Here is a 21,321-nt window from a genome sequence, read left to right on the forward strand (position 1 = left end):
CTAAGTGGTGTGGGATTGCTTTGTATGTGAACTTCATGCTTCCCTTGCTCTATTCTCTTACCTGCACTCAAGGTTGTGTGAATATGATGCATTGTCCACTGCCAAAACATTCTTTTCTTTTTTTTGTATACATTGACATTGTATACAAGTGAGAGAATTGCTCAAAACCTCAAGTCATTCTTCAGCACATTTAATCTTTCTAGTATAGGGACCATGCTGGTTTTACATTTCTAGAAGGGACTTTATTTTGTTTGGTATTATGTCTGTGTTGGGCTCCCTCCCTCATAACTCAGTCAAGGAATGTGGACTCCTATTAGGCAGGAACAAGTGCTTCAAAAAACATCAGTGATCATGATCACATCATGCTGAGTGAATGTTAGTTTGTCCTGTTTGAAAATGTTCATCCTTAACTTCTAATTTAAATGTGAATTTGCACTTCTGTACATTCATTTGGGAACTTGTCCCAGTAGATGAGGTTTTTTTTTTTTTGTATTATTATTTTTTTATATTTTGTATTATGTTTTTGGGGGGAGAATTTTGTCCATTACAGGTTGTCATACAAAAGATCTGGTACGTGAGTTATTGTACAGTAATAAATTAATTTAAAGAAAATTTAAAGTTTGCATTCTTCTGTGTAATTGCCTTTATAGTGAGGTGAAATAGAAGTGCATGGAATTACAAGGCAAAGATCTAAGGGGTGAAGGGTTTTTTTGTTTGGATTTTTCCACTTTTTTTTTTTTTCTTTGGTTTGATGACCAGATTTAATGCTGCAAACAACTTTAATTGAAAAGTTACAAAATGATTTGCTGTTAACCAGATTTGAAAAGAGAGTATAACTAGTGCCTCCATAGCTGAAGAGCCTCAAACCAGTTAGTTTCATAAGTTTCCCAAATTTACCCTATTTCTAATGCCTTGGATTGATCAGTTAAGATGGTCACTTGTTCAATTGATGGCACTATATACATTTCCATTCTTACCCAAGTAAACTAAAATAAATACATAAAGGTTAAAAGAATACAAGGTCAATTTCAAATAATACAGACAATCTCATTGACTGAAATCAAAATCAAAACATTAAGTGCATGGAAAATAAGTAAACTAAACATAGCTGGAATTTATTCATAAAACTAATATTTTGAAGCTGAATCCCAGGACTCCTGTTGTGTACATTTACTTAATTAATTAAATAATTAAACTTGTACTTTCTTCAATTATCTTTTTTTGCAGTATACGGTTTCCAATGGGTATTTTCAAATAGACCACAATTGCAATTTGTCCTTCTCTATTGTGTAACAAACGATGCAATATACATTTGAAACCATCTAATTTACACCGTAATGTACTACTGTGCCATGCTTCCTGGGCCACCAATAATTGCTGCTTGCAGATAGTTTTTGTTGTAAATCTCTTATTTGTATTCTGTACAGTGGCTTTTCTTGCTTGTGCTTTACAGACATTTTTAACATGGTAAGAAGAAGAAAATACTGAGAAATTAAAATTATTAATACAATCACAATAAAATAAATGACTTAAAAGGAATATAAAGATGGTTACCAATGGTTCTTTATCACTTGTTATTTTCTCTGGACTCTCCCTGAGTGTCCATTCTTATTCTATATACACATTGAATACCTCATCGACCATGGGACTGCACCATCAATCTTCTTCCTGGAACATCTCCTCCAAAGGGACGCATTTACTCTCTTTCTCTCCCTGAGTCACAGGCAATGGAGGAATACATTACTGAGGCCCTGGAACTTGGCTTTATTCTACCCCCTACTTCCCCTGCAGAGCTTCAATGACATCACTGTGAAGTACCACTAACCTCTGCCTCTCATCCCTGCTGCCCTGCAACAAAGTCAGAGGGGATTCGGTTCTTAAAGTGCAAATATCACAACATACACAAGTGAGAACCAAATCAAATCCAATTAAATTCAAACAAAGTAATCCAAATAGAATAAACCAACCATATAAACTCCAATTAACATCAATCTCAAAGCAAGCAACAAAATAGCAAAAACTCCAAACGCGTAAATCTATAGATTCCCAGTCCTGTACAATAACCTATTTTGAGGGTTTGACATATTTCAGAGACACCCTTATTTTGTATACTTAGTTGCAATTGATTAAAGTGAGGTGTTGCAATAATTTAACAATCACTTTCAGGAATAAATTAGCCGTACAGTTACAAATCACAATTCTAAGTCTCAGTAGGTTAAACAAAATATAAAACCAGAAACACTGCGGGGGGAAAGACCTTTGTTTTAAAAAAGGAAATCTAATTAAAACCGTTGAAACAGGGTATTATCATAGTATATAGCTAAAAACTCAATAAGCACTACAAAGAGTGGAGAGCAAGCAGTAGTTATAGCATTTTGTATAAACAAAACAAACCCAGATCTCACAAGGCAGGCTTACTGCTCCCATCCACCCAACAGCATGAAGTCACATGCAGTATTACAGCTTGCCAGATGTTACTCAGCTCAATTACCAGCTTAATTACTTAATTACTACTTATGAGTAACTCTTAAGAGTAAGAGAAGATAGGCACAGGTCTGTGTGGTAGATGGTGGCTGAGCCCCCACCACAGCCTAATGTATTGACCTTCTGGTAGTAAGAGCCCGCTCCTTTTCAGGTCAAAACAGCAGAGTCTCTGACCTCCTTCCAGTGCTTACTCAAGACACATCTTTTCAGACAGTACTTGTGTTTTCATCATTTTCTCTCCTGTAAGATTGCACTTATACAACGCTTTGTAATACTTCTTGCTTTGCTTTACTAGTACTTGTAGTTTATTTTGATTTCCCCTATGTTCCCTTTCCCTCAGCCCTTGACTGTGACTTAACATCTTGTCTGCACTTATCAGCTTTTACAATCTAGGATGTAAGACCTCATATATTGTTTACTGTTTATATCTCGTATACACTTGTGTAAATTGGAATTTGTAAAATGTATTATGCCTTGAACTGCATTTTGTTATTGCACTATGTAACACTTGGACAAGGGCATCTGCTAATAAATAAATAAATAAATAAATACAAATAATAAGATAAGCCATTATGGGAGGCTTCTATGTCTATGTGCATGTGAGTTATAGTGTAATTTATTATGGCTGCATTGCTAGGATGTTTAAGACTGCAAGCTTATGTATGGTGAGAGTAGTGTGAGCAGGTAATTTCTGTTACTTTTATTAGATTGTTGAAGTGAGGGCCTCTAGAGGAAGGGATATTGTCACAGTCCGCGGGACAGGGGAACAGGGACCCAATTGCGGGGTGAGGTAGAGGTGGTCAAACAAGCGTGGGTTAGATACCGGCAAGATAGGGCAAACAAAGGTAAGGCAACACTTGGGTCAGGCGATCAGGCAAACAGGGAATCAAAGGAAGTCCAAGGTCGTGGTTGAGAGGTAAAGCCAGAGGTCAAGGATACAAAGGATAAAACAAGGCACATTGAAACAGCTCGGAGATGTTGGTAAACTGACAAAACTTTGCAGTGAGTGAGAGTCAGGGAGGGGTTTATAAAGGCCTGTGGGAGAAGCAGATGATGTAGAGTAGGTGTGTGCTGGGATTGAATGGGTGACTGATTGAAGTCTAGGAAGAATAACTGTTTTATCAGGATAATTATACATTTTGTTTATGCTCATTTTAATTTCAGACTACAGACTACTGCATTATCTTATTATTAATCTTATTGGCAAATAGAATGGAACAGTTTACATTGCCTCCACCTTCATCTTTGATCGGAAATCTTGATGAAAATGTGCGCAAATGGGAACAGAGGTTGAACTTGTACTTCCTTGTACTTGAATTCAGAGGCTAAACAAATTGCGGTCGTCTTATACTTGGTGAGGAGGCGACTGAAATAAATTACACTCTGACCATAGACTATGCTGACCCAGACAATAAAAGAGTAGCTTAAGCCATTTGAAAACTACTGTGCACCACAAAGAAATAAAGTATTTGAGGGATTCTGGGCACACAAAGTTTAATGAACACTCAAGCATAGATAAGTTTGTCAAGGAGTTGAGACAAAGAGTAGCCTTCAGCCACCGCTGTCATGATTCATTGTATAAAACTTAATTATTGGAGTTATAGTCTCAAATGTATCAATTATAAACATACACTATAATAAATAATAAAAAATCATTGTGTGTGTATTTATATATATATTTATATAGCTGCCTACTATATATACACATATGTACACACACATTTCGGCGCTTACTCAAGACGCATCTTTTCAGACAGTACTTATAATATTAGTCCTTTTAACCCCTGTCAGATAGCACTTCACAGATTGTTATTATGCTTCTTGCATTTTTAATTTGTTTCCTTAGCTTTCACCGTCCAGGATGTAGGACCTCACTTACTGTACTTGCCTGTGTAAATTGTAAATTAGAAGTTGTAAAATTTATTATATTTTGAATTGCTATGTTTTATGTAAATTGAAATTGTAATGATTGATGCCTTTATTGAACTGTATTTTTGCACTTACGTTGCCAATAAATAAAAATAATAATAATAGTAATATGTGTGTTCTATGGCTCTACAATAAGTGAATGCACTCATGGTTACAAATGCTCAAGTGGAGAACGTATAATGATAGGGGCGAATTGACGCAGGGACAAATTGTCACGGAGACGAATTGTCAGGGACGAATTGACGTGCTCCCGGCTGGGAGTGCACTCGTACATCAGTGACATTGGGGCTGTCTTTAGACCACCTTGGTGATTTGTGGTCTGTAATGCTGATAGTGTGGCATATTCAGGGCCAGTGCCATTGGCAAGTACAATAAAGTTATATTTTAATCTTCTCTTCTACATAATAGAGTAACTTTGTAGTCTTTTTTACATAAGGTTTTATATAGTTTCTTCAGATATTTTTGAAATTGTCTTTTTATACATAATTTAAGCCACTACAAGCTGCATGTGTAGCTTGTAGATGTAGGTGTTTGTTTGCCTGACAGAAATCACATGTTGCTGAATATAACGGTTAATGGAACATATTTATGAGGCTGCCCAGCTTGTACAAACTGCCATCACTTTGTCTGAGGTAGAAACAGAAGTCGGAAGTAGTTTCCCTAGTTCTTCACTGGGTTCAACTTCAAAGTCTATAGATTTGTTATTCTCAAGACAGACATTTTTTACATTTTAACAGCCCTTGTTTGTTGATATTTTGCTGTTTTTTTTATTGATGTCAGGCTCTCTAGTAATGCCATATTTTCTTCAGAAAAGCTGAATTATCCTGGCTGTATTTGTGTTCTGAAGGGAACAGTAAATACAAACAATTATGTGTGTGGCCGTGGATATAGGGTAAAGCTCCCAAAAGCACGTTTTCATCTGTAACATAATCCGAAAATGAGGAGAATGAGTTAGGTTTAAATCATTATAATTGTACATTTTAATTGGTTATTGTTGTAGATACTTTCTTGGGCCTCTTGCCAATTTTGAACATTGACTATTTCAAATGCACTGGACCTGTTGCTAGTATGTCATGGTCCAAAATGAGCACGGGCTTAGTTGTAATAAGATAATAATGGGTTGAAAGGAGATGTGGCATTAGGGTTTTCATGTGGGCACCATTCAATTTCATTGGTTTGTTGATTTTATCACATATAATCCGTACAACAACTCAACAGTGAATTCTGACATACAATAATCACCCCCCTTCTTTATTCTTTTCCTGCACGTTTACCATTACTACAACAGGGTACAACATCTGTAATCACCCTGTATCGGGACAACTGACAACTGTTTGTTTTGATGGCCTGCTTTACAGTTCAGAGACCCTAAAGATGACACATCTTTGAGGTCACATAATATAACATTGTAGCTTTTTAAGAACATAAGAAGAAAGTTTACAAACGAGAGGAGGCCATTCGACCCATCGTGCTCATTTGGTGTTCATTAATATCTAAGTGATCCAAGGATCCTATCCAGTCTATTTTTAAATGTTCCCAAACTTTCAGCTTCTACCACATCGCTGGGTAGTTTGTTCCAGATTGTGACTACTCTCTGTGTAAAGAAGTGTCTCCTGTTTTCCGTTTTGAATGCCTTGACGCCCAATTTCCATTTGTGTCCCTGGGTGCGTGTGTCCCTGCTGATCTGGAAAAGCTCCTCTGGTTTGATGTGGTCGATGCCTTTCATGATTTTGAAGACTTGGATCAAGTCCCCACGTAGTCTCCTCTGTTCCAGGGTGAAAAGGTTCAGTTCCCTCAGTCTCTCCGAGTAGGACTTTCCCTTCAGACCTGGAATAAGTCTGGTTGATCTCCTCTGAACTGCCTCTAAAGCAGCAATATCCTTCTTGAAGTGTGGTGCCCAGAACTGTACACAGTATTCCAGATGAGGTCTAACTAGCGCATTGTACAGTCTTTACATTACTTCCCTTGTTTTAAATTCTACACTTTTGACAATATACCCTAGCATTCTGTTTGCCTTTTTATTGCTTCCCCACATTGCTTGGATGGAGAAAGTGAGGAGTCCACATAGACTCCTAAGTCTTTCTCATGCGTTACTTCATCTAGATCTGTACCTCCCATAGTGTAATTATTGTGGACATTTTTGTTACCTGCATGTATTACCTTGCACTTGTCCACATTGAATTTCATTTGCCAGGTGTCAGCCCACAACTGAATATTATCTAAGTCCCTCTGAATAGCCTGTGCTGCCAAGATTGTATCTGCTGAGCCACCTATTTTAGTATCATCTCCAAATTTGACAAGTTTGCTAACTATCCCAGAGTCCGTCTCATTAATATAAATTAGAAAAAGCAAAGGCCCTAGTACTGATCCCTGTGGAACTCCACTAACAACCTCACTCCAGTTAGAAGCAACTCCTCTAATCGACACCCTTTCCTATACATCAACCAGTTCATAATCCATCTACTTACATTACCCTGAATGCCTACAGCTTCCAATTTGAGGATCAGTCTTTGGTGTGGGACCTTATCAAAAGCTTTTTGGAAATCTAAGTATATCATATCATATGCTTTCACGTGATCTACAGCTGCAGTTGCATGTTCAAAAAATTCGAATAAATTAGTAAGACCTCGTCTGCCTCATCTAAACCCATGTTGACTATCTCCAAGAATATGGTTTTCATTAAGATGCTCCTCTATTTTCTGTCTAATCATTTTTTCCAACATTTTACAGGTGATGCAGGTGAGACTGATTGGTCTGTAATTTCCTGGCTCAGTTTTGTCCCCTTTCTTGTGGATTGGTATGACATTTGTTGTCTTCCAGTCAGTTGGCACATCCCCTGATCTAAGTGACATTTGGAATAATTGAGTTAGCGGCCTATACATAATTTCCCTCATTTCTTTAAGTACTGTTGGAAATATCCCATCTGGCCCAGGTGATTTGTTTGTTTTTAATTCTGCTAGTCCATTTAGTACCTCCTCCTCATTTATCCTGATCTCTCTTAGGGTTTGACTGGACTGAATGTCAACCTGTGGCATGTCATCTGTTTTTTCTTTTGTAAAAACCTCTGTGAAATACTCATTTAGAATATTTGCCACATCTTGTTCGTTTTCCAAGATGCCTCCATTTCTGTTTAATTTCCTCTTTAATTAATCGCTTGCTGTTGTAATATTGAAAAAAGCTCTTTGCATTGGTTTTAGCTCCAAGAGCTATGTTTCTTTCTATTTCCCTCTTTGCTTTCCTGATCCCTTTCTTAAGATCTCTTTGCAGCTCAACATATTCTATGTATTTTGTTTCGTCACCATCCCTTTTGTATGCGCTATACAACATTTTCTTTCTCTTGATATTGTTTTGCATACCTCTATTAAACCATTTTGGCCAGTGTTTTTTGGTCCTCAATTTGCTAAGTTTTGGTACAAATTGCTCTTGAGCCTCAAGTAGTATATTCTTAAAATATACCCATCCATTTTCAACTGACTCTGTATCCAATGTGCTCCAGTCTACCTCTTCTAAGTGCCATCTCATACCTTCAAGGTTTGCTTTTCTAAAATTGTAGACCATTGTTTTAGACTTGGACCTTGTTTTTTGAAAGAATGCCTCAAAGCTAACCATATTGTGATCACAATTTGCCATTGGTTCTCTAACTACTGTCCCCCTGACTCTATCTTGGTCATTTGAAAAGATCAAGTCAATACATGCACTCTCTCTGGTTGGTTCCCTGACAAATTGAGTTAGAAAGCAGTCATTTACCATCTCAACCATTTCTATTTCTGCTTCTGTAGTCCCCACTGGGCTTTCCCAGTCTAAGTTTGGGAAATTAAAATCCCCCATTATAACAGCCACATCCTTGCTACATGCAGTCCTGATTACACTGTACAATGCAGCATCTTTCTGAATATCTGAGTTTGGTGGCCTGTAACACACTCCTACCGCTAATCCTCCAGATCTCTTGTTCAAAAGTTTCACCCACAAAGATTCTGTTCCATTACTGGGATCTAATACAAGTTCTTCTGCCTCAATGTCATTTTTCACATATAATGCTACCCCACCCCCTCTTCGATTTTGCCTGTCTCTCCTAAACTGTATGTATCCTTCCAACTTGTATTCATCCCCATCATTTTCTGAAAGCCATGTTTCTGTCACTCCTACAACATCATAGTCACACACCAGCACTGTGGCTTCCAAGTCTAACATCTTGTTCCTTATACTCCTGGCATTGAGGTACAAACATTTCAGGACTTTCCTACTAGCAGTTTCCCTTGGTTTTCTTTCCTTAGTGGAACATCTCCCATTGTCAGAGCTCCCTGCCCCCCTGGTTCCTAGTTTAAATGATTCTCAATTTCACTGCACATACGCTCTCCCAATGCATTAGCCCCCCTTCTGTTTAGATGTAGACCATCAGGTTTGTACAGGTCCCATCTATCCCAGAAGAAAGACCAATGCTCCATAAACCTAAACCCCTCTTCCCTACACCAAGATTTCAACCACGTGTTAAACTTTCTAATCTCTGCCTGTCTCCCTGGCCTGGCACGTGGTACCGGAAGTATTTCAGAGAAAACTACCGTGGAGGTTCTGCTCTTTAGTTTTGTTCCTAACTCTTTAAATTTGTATTGCAGAACCTCTGTCCTACCTACGTCATTGGTTCCAATGTGGACCATGACCAGTGGATTCCCCCCTGGCTTTGGTAGCCAGTAGCCCGTCTACTAGTTTAGGGAGATCTGCAACCTGAGCACCAGGCAGGCAAGATACCATGTGGGTCTCCTTGTCACTAGAACACACTGTGTGATCTACACCTCTAAGAATTGAGTCTCCTACTATAACTACCTCCTTCTTCTGGGGGGGAGTGGGCACCATGGTGCTCTGGTGCTCAACTGCCCCCCCATCACCCTCTGAGCTGTCACTGTCCAACTCGGTGTCCAGCAGTTGGAACCTGTTGGGCAATTCAAGCTCTTGGGGTGTCTATAGGGGTTGTGCACGCCCTTTTCTGTGGTTACGAACTACTGTAACCCAGCAGTTCTCTACGCTGTCCTGCTCTAAGGTCTCAACTCTCCTAGGTTTTGGCGTGCACACCATCTCTCTCATGGGCTGATTGACCAATTCTTCTATATCCCTAATACAGCGCAGATCGACAAGCTGAGCCTCAAGATCACGAACCTTGATCTCTAGGATTTCAACCTGCCGACAATGTTCACAAATGAAGCCTTCTTGGATGAGTTCATCCAGGAAGGCAATCATTCTGCAAACCTGACACTGTAGTGGCCACAAGCTTCTAAATGTTTTGTTGTTGTTGTTGTTGTTGTTGTTGTTGTTGTTGTTGTTGTTGTTGTTGTTGTTTCTTTATACTTCTCTTGGTTCCTGCTGCTAGTCAACTGTCTAACTTTTGTCAGCGAGAAACAGCACAGCTCTTTCTCAACAGCTGATTTAAGTAGCTTTTGTCTACCTACCCCCAATTCACACCTAACTGGCCCCACCTGGCTCCTCCTGCAACAGAATTCCTGCTAGTCCTAGACAAAATCTTCCTTCTCCAACCCGTTTACTTTCACCAACTCAGCAGCTGAGCTGAATTGACTTCAATTTAGGCAAACTACAGACAATGCTAACGTCAGTTAAAACAAAATGAGCAATGCTAAGACTGGTCTGAAACTAGTCAAACAACAAGATATCTACCTCTCACCTGTACTCTCCTGTCTCCCTCTGTGGCAACTTGTAAATACTTCTGTTTACACTTGTATACTTTATCTCACAGGAGGAATTTATGCCAAATTTGAATCCTCCCAAAAATAAACAAACCACAAAAGATTAATCAAAGTCTGTTTTCATGGAATACAAAGGAAGTAGAAAGGTAGTTTTTTTAAACATTAATTATAAATTTCTAAATATGTGTTTCTAACCGGAACACAGATGTGCTGGTAATCATCATAAAGCACTGCTTCTCATTATTGTTTTAATGACAAGCATATACAAATATTTTATTTTTGTATTACAGAATTCATCCCAAGTGCACACAGATGAAAGTGTGTCTCAACAATTGCTGGAAATGCAGGAAGTAATGTTGTAAATGAAAAGGAAAATGGACAATATCGAGAGAAAGTTGTCAGTAGGAAGAAGAGGTAATGGTCCGTATTATAAAATAGTCTATTAGTCAGTCTTGTTTAATTTAGTGCACCAGTCTCATAATTATTTAACTATGAATTTGACATTTTAATTGGTAATTATATTAATACATATAATTTAAATTGACATGGTAGTTAGTCAAATTAAATGTCCATTGTTGTTCCCCCATACTCCCTCATTATGCCACAGATCCAGCACCAACAACAGCAGAGCATGTGGAAAGATCACCAGTGCAAGGGGCTGCAAAGGAGGCACACAACTCATCACCCATCCAGGTAACAAGCTATCAACTTACTCTGTCATTCAAACCAAAAGTTGAATGTCACATTTAAACCAATGCTCCACCATGAAGAATAATTGTAGAAACCATTGCCCATATAGGAGAACATAGTGTCCAAATCTTTTTGATGGAGTAATGAGAAAATAATAATAGAAAGAACAAAAGGTTGTTTATTTCGAACTAACTAATTTTGTTTGTGTGGAATGCTACTGTAAAACGCAGCTGACAGTCATAAGAACATAAGAAAGTTTACAAACGAGAGGAGGCCATTCGACCCATCATGCTCGTTTGGTGTCCATTAATAACTGAGTGATCCAAGGATCCTATCCAGTTTATTTTTAAATGTTCCCAAACTTTCAGTTTCTACCACATTGCTGGGGAGTTTGTTCCAGATTGTGACAACTCTCTGTGTGAAGAAGTGTCTCCTGTTATCCGTTTGAATGTCTTGAAGCCCAATTTCCATTTGTGTCCCCGGGTCCGTGTGTCCCTGCTGATCTGGAAAAGCTCCTCTGGTTTGATGTGGTTGATGCCTTTCATGATTTTGAAGACTTGGATCAAGTCCCCATGTAGTTTCCTCTGTTCCAGGGTGAAAAGGTTCAGTTCCCTCAGTCTCTCAGTAGGACATTCCCTTCAGACCTGGAATAAGTCTGGTTGCTCTCCTCTGAACTGCCTCCAGAACAGCGATATCTTTCTTGAAGTGTGGAGCCCAGAACTGTACACAGTTTTCCAGATGAGCTCTAACTAGTGCATTGTCTGAACATTACTGCCCTTGTTCTCAATTCTACACTTTTTATATATTTTTTGCAGACTCCTAGGTCTTTCTCATGTGATACCACATCTAGTTCTATTCCTCCCATAGTGTAATTATAGTGGACATTTTTGTTACCTGCATGTAATACCTTGCACATTGAATTTCATCTGCCAGGTGTCGGCTCACAACTGAATGTTATCTAAGTCCCTTTGAATAACCTGTGCTGCCAAGATTGTATCTGCTGAGCCACCTATTTTAGTATCATCTGCAAATTTGACAAGTTTGCTAACTATCCCAGAGTCCAGATCATTAATATAGATTAGAAAAAGCAAAGGCCCTAATACTGATCCCTGTGGAACTCCACTAACAACCTCACTCAGTTAGAATCAACTCCTCTAATCGACACCCTCTGTTTCCTATACATCAGCCAGTTCATAATCCATCTACTTACATTACCCTGAATGCCTACAGCTTCCAATTTGAGGATCAGTCTTTGGTGTGGAACCTTATCAAAAGCTTTCTGAAAATCTAAGTATATCATATCATATGCTTTCACATGATCTACAGCTGTAGTTGCATGTTCAAAAAACTCCAATAGATTAGTAAGACATGATCTGCCTCGTCTAAACCCATATTGACTATCGCCAAGAATATGGTTTTCATTAAGATGCTAAAATTGTAGACCATTGTTTTAGACTTGGTCCTTGTTTTTTGAAAGAATGCCTCAAAGCTACCATATTGTGATCACAGTTTGCCAATGGTTCTCTAACTAGTGTCCCTCTGATTCTATCTTGGTAATTGGAAAATACCAGGTCAATGGATGCACTCTCTCTGGTTCGTTCCCTGACAAATTGAGTTAGAAAGCAATCATTTACCATCTCAACCATTTCTATTTCTGCTTCTGTAGTCCCGACTGGGCTTTCTATGTTTGGGAAATTTAAATTCCCCATTATAACAGCCACATCCTTGATGCATGCAGTCCTGATTACATTGTCCAATGCAACATCTTTCTGAATATCTGAGTTGGGTGGTCTGTAACATACTCCTACCACTAATCCTCTAGATCTTTTATTCAAAAGTTAGACCCATAAAGATTCAGTTTCTTTACTGGGATCTAATTTGAGTTCTTCTGCCTCAATGTCATTTCTGACATATAATGCTACCCCACCACCTCTTTGATTTGACCTGTATCTCCTAAACTGTGTGTATCCTTTCAACTTGTATTCATCCCCATCATTTTCTGTAAGCCATGTTTCTGTCACTCCTACAACATCATAGTCACACGCCAGCACTGTGTCTTCTAGGTCTAACATCTTGTTCCTTATACTCCTGGCATTGAGGTACAAACACTTCAGGACTTTCCTACTAGCAGTTTCCCTTTGTTTTCTTTCTTTAGTGGAACATGTCCCATTGTCAGAGCTCCCTGCCCCCCTGGTCCCTAGTTTAAAAACATTTCAATTACTGAAAGACCAATGCTCCATAAACCTAAAACCCTCTTCCCTACACCAAGATTTCAATCACATGTTAAACTTTCTAATCTCATTAGTCTCCCTGGCCATGCACGTGGTACCGGAAGTATTTCAGAGAGAACTACCGTGGAGGTTCTGCTGTTTAGTTTCGTTCCTAACTGGCCCCACCTGGCTCCTCCTGGAACAGAATTCCTAGAATTTAGTCCTTGACTAAATCTCCTTTCTACAACCTATTTACTTTTACCAGCTCAGCAGCTGCAACTGACTTGACTTCAAACTACAGACAATGCTAACTTCAAATAAGGCAAACTTAAAACAAAATGAGGAATGCTATGACTGGTCTGAAACTATGAAAACAACAAGATGGCTGTCTTTCAGCTGTACTCTCCTGTGTCTGTCTGTGGCAACTTGTAAATGACGTGCCAATGCTGGTCATCCTCCACCTCCCTGACCTACTGCTGTCAGACCATGTCCAACCATGCCAACCATATGCCGGTGTCGGTCCAACATCCTGTGCTATCTGCGTTGAATGTTCCTTCGTCTTCATGATGTAGTTTTTGTTAGGAATTGCACTAACCAACTGAGACAGGTGTATTTAAAATGAATTCATGTGACACACCTTCATTGCACAGAGGTGTACTCTGTTTAACGTGACTTCTAAAGACAATTGGTTTCACCACAGCTGAATAAGGCGTGTCATAGCAAAGGAGGCGATTACTTGTGCATTCAGTTATTTTCTGTTTTGTATTTGTAATTAATTCAGAAAAAAAATGCAGATGATATTTTTCACTTTGACATTATGGACATTTTCTGTGTTGATCAGTGGCAACAACTCCTGATTAAATGTATTCTGATTTCATGTGGAAATGTGGAAAAGTGATAATACTTTGGAGAGCCACTACAAACGAGAGGATCTTACTTCGTTTATTGTTGCAGTCTGTGACAAATACACGTTAAATATTGTCAGTACACATCATGTAATTACTCACATTCTGAATACATTATTTATTTATCATAATTACCAATCTACTACCTTTAACATCACCTCAAACTTCTACAATTTCAAGTCTTCTTCAAAGTATAGTCTTTACAATAATACACAGCGTATCGCACAACAAAGTCTTAACTCTAGGGGTCACTTCCGCATTGCATTCCAATCCAATTCCATATTTCAGAAATTCCGGTTCCTTTTCTCAACGTTCCATTTCCAGTGACGTATTTATTCCGGTGCCAGGTTTCAGCGCCTCCCCTATATTGCACAGTGCAGCGCAGGATGGGCTAATGGGAACAGAAACATTATGGCTGCCAGTCTTTCCCTGACTCAGGTAACCCTGTCTTTAAACAGTAATATCACATTTAATATTGGCCTGGTAAATCGTTTGAACTATGCGGAGGGGTGCTGCGAAGAGAAACGCTGGGATCGCAGTGATTACAGGGTAGCACGTACGCGTGTTTCTGTCATTTCGAGAAGTTTTTGTCTTTGGGAAAAAGTTTCTGTTTTTATAATCTCGATGGGGACTGCGTAAGGGCGTAGTTTGTGTCAAATGAGATGGGGAGGCACATTTTCTTTTCAGATTGAAACTGTTGAAACTGGTTTTTGTTGTATTACAAAGTCAACATTTTTTCCCCTCTAAAACGTATTTACAAGTATGTTATAGACTGCATCTGTTTTTGTTATTTAGCCTACTTCGGGACTGTCAGGATCATCCGTTTCTGAGGGGGGGGTGGGGTATGCGTACAATTGCAACTACACCAAAAGTTTGAGAATGAGATTTGGTTGAAATTGAGTTATATAATGATAATGATGGATGATAATTATGGATCGGGATGTGTGATGCGGATGATAGTATATGTATGTATGTATGTATGTATGTATGTATGTATGATTGGTTTAAGCAGATGCAAGGGAAACATAATTTATATTTATTTAGTATTGACGTTGGCTAAATAGGTTGACTTCATAAAGTAATTGGGGGGCTTATTTATTTAGCACTATACAATGTTGATGTATTCTGATTATTATGTACATAATGAATTATTTGAGCTCTGTCATGTCATCCCTCTTGACTAGCTATAACAACCCCCAGCGTTTTAATTTTCAGCTGTCTTTTTAATTATCTCAAGCTGCAGGCTACAGTATCGTTTTATCTACGAAAAGTAAACGCCAAGCATGAATTGGCTACTTCATTAAGCCCCCCATGTTGACATACACATGCATGTTAACTGTCTTTTCCTGCTCCTTGTAATGTTCATTAGTAGTAATTGCGTACCATTCCAGTTGCGTTGTAATATACATTAAAGCTTTATAAGTATTGTACGAGATTTTTGTTTTTAAATCAATGAAACCACAAATGGTTAAAGATAAACGTCTACGTTGTTAATGCAGTTTCAAATTAAAATATACTTGTATAGTTTTATCTGATCTATTTTATTATTTTTATTTGTATGATAATTATTCATAGTTATCACTCCCTCACATTTAAAATGAAAGTAACCTGAATGCCTTAGTTTTACATTTGTGTGTTGTTTTTGTAGTGGCCAATAAAGTTCATACCCAGTCCTTCTGCTTTCATTAGTGTTGATTATGCAGGGTTTGCTTGCTTTATCAGTCTCCAGTACACTTTAGGATTTGTAATTTCCCTGCAAATGCAAAACAGTCTGGAAACGTACAAGCAGTACTGCTGCAGTTAGGCAAAAAGTAGAGGATGGTACAGTTGGCTTTAACCTTTACGGTCACTGGATGTTTAATTTTACCTTAATACCGTATAGGTGGTGTTTTTATATATTCTTCTTGTTGTCTCCGCTCAAGGCATTTTTCTATACTATTTTGATATGTATTATGTTATTTAGTCTTATTTGAGTCTGAATTAACACACTAAATTTAATTAGGCACATTAACACTGCCATTTATGATCAGGATCAAATGCATCAGTAGTGTAAATGCTCAGCGATCGGATGAAATGCATCTCTGGGAGGTGGTACTGATTCGGATCGAGTCAGTAGCATTTGATCCTAGTAGTGTGGACGTTTGACCAGCTCAAGTTCTGGCATGAATGCTTCAGTTGCGAAAAGTAAATGGCTTGTTATTTTACTTGTTAGAATCATTTGTAATGAGATTAAACAACAGGTGTTGATATAGCTCTATGTTCTAAATGACAAATTTAATATAGGTCTAAATAATATTAAGTTTGGATTTGCATGTTAGTGGACATGCAAAGACCCCTGGAGCTGCTGAAAGTCGATCCTGATCTAGTGGCAGTGTATCTTTGCTTTACAAGCACATTTCACCAGCGAACAATCACACATCAACCAACATTGTGCAGGCAAACTAGACGCGGTTTCTGGTGCTTGTCAATTACAGATCTATTTCGGTGGGTCTCTGTAATTGAAGCTGGTGAGGATACACAATTCTCGATTTGTGCGCCTGCTAGAAATATGTGTCTTCACTGGAAATCAGCTGTTTCCGCTGCTGATGTAGGAGTTTCTAGGTGAATACAAGCTATAACACTGTGACCCCCACACCCCTCCGGGTCGTGTGTATGCACTTGGTTTAAATATGTCCACATGACATATGATCTGCAGTTTAGCTGTTTATTTATAGAAATCGTAAATTTGGACTAGTATAAATTGACTAAACACTCCAGAATGTGACCAGAGATGCTCGAACTTGGAATCTGCGAGCAATCCGCTAACTAACTAACTAACGGGAAATAGAGCTCTATATAGGACATGCCATATTAATACATAGCATCCTATTGGCTAATAACCAGGAAGGGTTGCTACCAGGTTCCACACAATAACAAGCACAACAAACAAGCACAATGCGCTGTAAAAATGCTAATCATAATGCTGTTCATTAGTTTAACTAGATTCACAAATATATTTTGCAGACATGACATAAAAACAACCCAATGTGAAAAATGTTAGCAGTGTTTATTATTCATTGGATTTTTGACTGCTGGTTCAGCACCATTTCTGTTTTCATATATGTACAGGGGTTCATGCACTTCCCATAGTATCCTGTTGTTGTTGTTGTTGTTTATTTTATTTTTATAGCTACTGTATTGCCTGTGTTAGTAGCGTTTTCACTTATTTGCTGTGAGCAGCTCTGCAAGATTAGCTACAGAACAATTAGAAAATGAGTTGGCTTTCTAATGAGGCATGTGAGGAAATAAAAGTTCACAAAGATCCACTTTATTGGTGGAAGCTAATTCCACCAAATACCCATTTCCTTGCTGTTTTTGCTAAAGCTTTCTGTGCATTTCAGCATCCAGTTGCTCTTCTGAGTGAGTGTTTATCATATCTGGATTTATTTGCAGTCGTAGACTAAACTGTCTTACCCATGAGCGCATTACAACAAGACCGTGTTGTTTAGGTACAACAAGACAGTTTAGGTAAAGGAAAAAAAAACAACTAAACATAATTGTGTGCTGTACTAGATAGTGTGCTGTCTTGTGTTTATTTAGAAATGTAAACTGCAAGACAGTCTTGTTGTTTTCTTTAAAACTATATATTTTTTCATTCCTTAGACAATGCCCTGTATAGACGAATGATTCAAATTAAAATGTCCTAATTAAAATTAGGAAGTATTAAAGGTTATACAGATGTTGCAGTTTGCTTTTTGGTGTGAGCGTTTCATCAACTGTTCTCATAAAAGTAATTAGTTTTACCTAAAATTGGATATATTGTTGTCTAATTGTTAATATATTGTTAACAGAATTGGATAATGAATTTTGCTGATATGAAACAGTGTGATAATCAGCATGAAAAGATTAAGTGAGTTTTCACATAACTGTCATAATGTGCGATTTGTATTTCTTAGCAGACACCCTTATCCAGGGCAACTTAAAATTGTTATAATGTATAATATTTATTTTTCCATACAGTTTAAATTTTACATCTGGGTTTTTACTGCAGCAATCTAGGTAAAGTACTTGCTCAAGGTTGTCCCCCACCTGGGATTGATCTTATGACATAGGAACAATACAGGTTTCATAAAAAATATAAATTGTTTATAGCATCAATAAAGTTCTAATTAGTATAAGCATATAACTGGTTTGTACCCGTTGAAACTGAGGTGTAGACGATAATGTGGACACAGTACCCCTGTCTCCAAACTCCAAGATATGTTAAGTGAAATTGCCCTCATAGCTCCTGAATGAAATTCCCAAGGTGACACAATGTGTGTATGTGCATTGGACAGCTTCATTTTTTGTTTTGTTTTACAACCTGAAATTGTAATGCATTTATATTCAATTTTTTCATTTAATTTACATAACCTACTCAACACTTGCCTACAAGAAGCAACATCATTTTAATTGTAGAAAAAACAAACTGAAATGTCTTGGTTAGAGAAGAATGCCCCACTGATAGTCAAAACAGTGGAATCACATCATATGTGTATTTAAAAACATGAATTTACAATTTAAATATAGTATATACAGTGAGGGAAAAAAGTATTTGATCCCCTGCTAATTTTGTAAGTTTGCCCACTGACAAAGAAATTATCAGCCTATAATTTTAATGGTACGTGTATTTTAACAGTGAGAGACAGAATAACAACAAACAAATCCAGAAAAAACGCATTTCAAAAAAGTTATACATTGATTTGCATGTTAATGAGGGAAATAAGTATTTGATCCCCTATCAATCAGCAAGATTTCTGGCTCCCAGGTGTCTTTTATACAGGTAACGAGCTGAGATTAGGAGCACTCTCTTAAAGGGAGTGCTCCTAATCTCAGCTCGTTACCTGTATAAAAGACACCTGTCCACAGAAGCAATCAATCAATCAGATTCCAAACTCTCCACCATGGCCAAGACCAAAGAGCTGTCCAAGGATGTCAGGGACAAGATTGTAGACCTACACAAGGCTGGAATGATGAGAAGGTGAAGGTGACAACAGTTGGTGCGATTATTCCCAAATGGAAGAAACACAAAATTACTGTCAGTCTCCCTCGGTCTTGGGCTCCATGCAAGATCCCTCCTCGTGGAGTTTCAATGATCATGAGAACGGCACATGTACATGTACATGTACAGGCCCGTCTGAAGTTTGCCAATGAACATCTGAATGATTCAGAGGAGAACTGGGTGAAAGTGTTGTGGTCAGATGAGACCAAAATCGAGCTCTTTGGCATCAACTCAACTCGCTGTGTTTGGAGGAGGAGGAATGCTGCCTATGACCCCAAGAACACCATCCCCACCGTCAAACATGGAGGTGGAAACATTATGCTTTGGGGGTGTTTTTCTGCTAAGGGGACAGGACAACTGCACCGCATCAAGGGGACGATGGACGGGGCCATGCATCATCAAATCTTGGTTGAGAACCTCCTTCCCTCAGCCAGGGCATTGAAAATGGGTCGTGGATGGGTATTCCAGGATGACAATGACCCAAAACACTCAGCCAAGGCAACAAAGGAGTGGCTCAAGAAGAAGCACATTAAGGTCCTGGAGTGGCCTAGCCAGTCTCCAGACCTTAATCCCATAGAAAATCTGTGGAGGGAGCTGAAGGTTCGAGTTGCCAAACGTCAGCCTCGAAACCTTAATGACTTGGAGAGGATCTGCAAAGAGGAGTGGGACAAAATCCCTCCTGAGATGTGTGCAAACCTGGTGGCCAACTACAAGAAACGTCTGACCTCTGTGATTGCCAACAAGGGTTTTGCCACCAAGTACTAAGTCGAAGGGGTCAAATACTTATTTCCCTCATTAACATGCAAATCAATTTATAACTTGTTTGAAATGCGTTTTTCTGGATTTTTTTGTTGTTATTCTGTCTCTCACTGTTAAAATACACCTAGCATTAAAATTATAGACTGATCATTTCTTAGTCAGTGGGCAAACGTACAAAATCAGCAGGGGATCAAATACGTTTTTTCCCTCACTGTAGCCTATATAATAGACTATTTTGCATATGTACTCTCTAGGGATGCACCTAACAGTTTCGGGCTGATATGGCAAATATTTAAAATATCGTCTATCTGCCGATTGCTATAAAATGGCAGATATTTCTGACCGTTGTTTTTGACTGATGGTGCTGCTTTTATTGTCTAACTAAGCATCTGATTTGTTCTACTTGTGTGCCTTTAACAAAATATGATGTGCACAAACTGTGATATGGTAATTAAGTGCTATACTGTTTGTTTATATACACATTGATTTGCCTGGTTACACAAGAATGCCGTCTATGTGGACCTTTACAAAGTCTCGATCAGGACAGCAGAATGGCCATTTGTATTGCATGTTCCACTGAAGTATCAGAAGAAAGCTAAGGAAACTATTTCAACACATCAAACTTGATCAATCACTTGAAAGTAGACGCCACAGAGCATGACGTTTCTCAAAACGCAAGCAACCGCTACAGAGAAGCTCCCCCCTCCCAGCAACCAACTCCCTCAGTAGCCGAATAAAACAAATTATTATTATTTATTCCCTGTTGCAGTTCTGTTAATAAAGCAATTTATAACACAATTCATAGGATAAAAATGGAACAAAATCTGTGTTTAAACAAACCCAATATATGTATATACATGTTTTTAAATAAATAGAAATAGAAATGTGAGAATATTGCGACAATGATTGAGGTGGAGCCTCAATGCGTTTTATTGCTTCTGATGTGTCAAAGTGACCTTCACTCACGTGAATAATTTAAGCCATACTTTCAACTGTAGTTAAGTTGTCGTCTGTTTGTCTGGGTATTTTACTGAAGTCAGTGCAGTTGTGCAGAGAATGTCAGGTCAATGGAACGTCATTCCTAGCAACGACGATGCTTCTAGTCCATTGCTATGAATATATAGCAAGCCAAGTTATCATTTAGATCAGGGGTTCACAATGTCTGGTGATGGAGGCCCAATTTCCTGAGGTTGCATGGGATGGGGATCCGCAGTACAAAATTAACCACAGATTTTATTTCCTATACATTTCTGTTAGGGAACATTTATTAACTTTAATTGTTGTTTTATTATTTTCCCCCAAGTTACATGTGCAATTTGTAACAGAAAATGTTCATGAAGTGTAAAAATATAGAAAATCTTCAGAAAAAGGGGTGGTTGAAGGTTGGATTTGGGAGGCCGCCCCAAACATCCTCGAGGGCCGCATTTGGCCCCCTTGCTGCACTTTGGGAACCCCTGATTTAGATGTATCTTCAATTGCATTTCAATGTTTGTTTATTTACAGATATCTTTTAAATATTTAGAGACCTTTAATTAGAGATCTCAGAATTTATTTCAGATATATTTACGTTTTGAAGATCTCTAAATTGCATGTATCTTATGTTAAAGTGCATTTGAAGATATCTTATTCAT

At 38.3% G+C, this 21,321-nt stretch overlaps 1 protein-coding gene across 3 annotated transcripts in view; it reads left to right on the plus strand.

The window, feature by feature from the left end:
• The first annotated feature begins 14,265 nt into the window (after positions 1-14,265).
• Positions 14,266-21,321, plus strand: part of eps15 (epidermal growth factor receptor pathway substrate 15) — a 122,698-nt gene continuing 115,642 nt past the window's right edge. For all 3 annotated transcript variants that reach the window (XM_066692116.1, XM_066692117.1, XM_066692118.1), the window contains exon 1: positions 14,266-14,349. In XM_066692116.1, coding sequence (XP_066548213.1) covers positions 14,323-14,349 — 27 coding nt within the window. In that variant the 5' untranslated portion in view covers positions 14,266-14,322. The remainder of the gene's footprint in view (positions 14,350-21,321) is intronic.

The sequence above is a fragment of the Amia ocellicauda genome, chromosome 19 (genome assembly GCF_036373705.1).
Source record: "Amia ocellicauda isolate fAmiCal2 chromosome 19, fAmiCal2.hap1, whole genome shotgun sequence".
NCBI classification, from domain to species: Eukaryota; Metazoa; Chordata; class Actinopteri; order Amiiformes; family Amiidae; genus Amia; species Amia ocellicauda.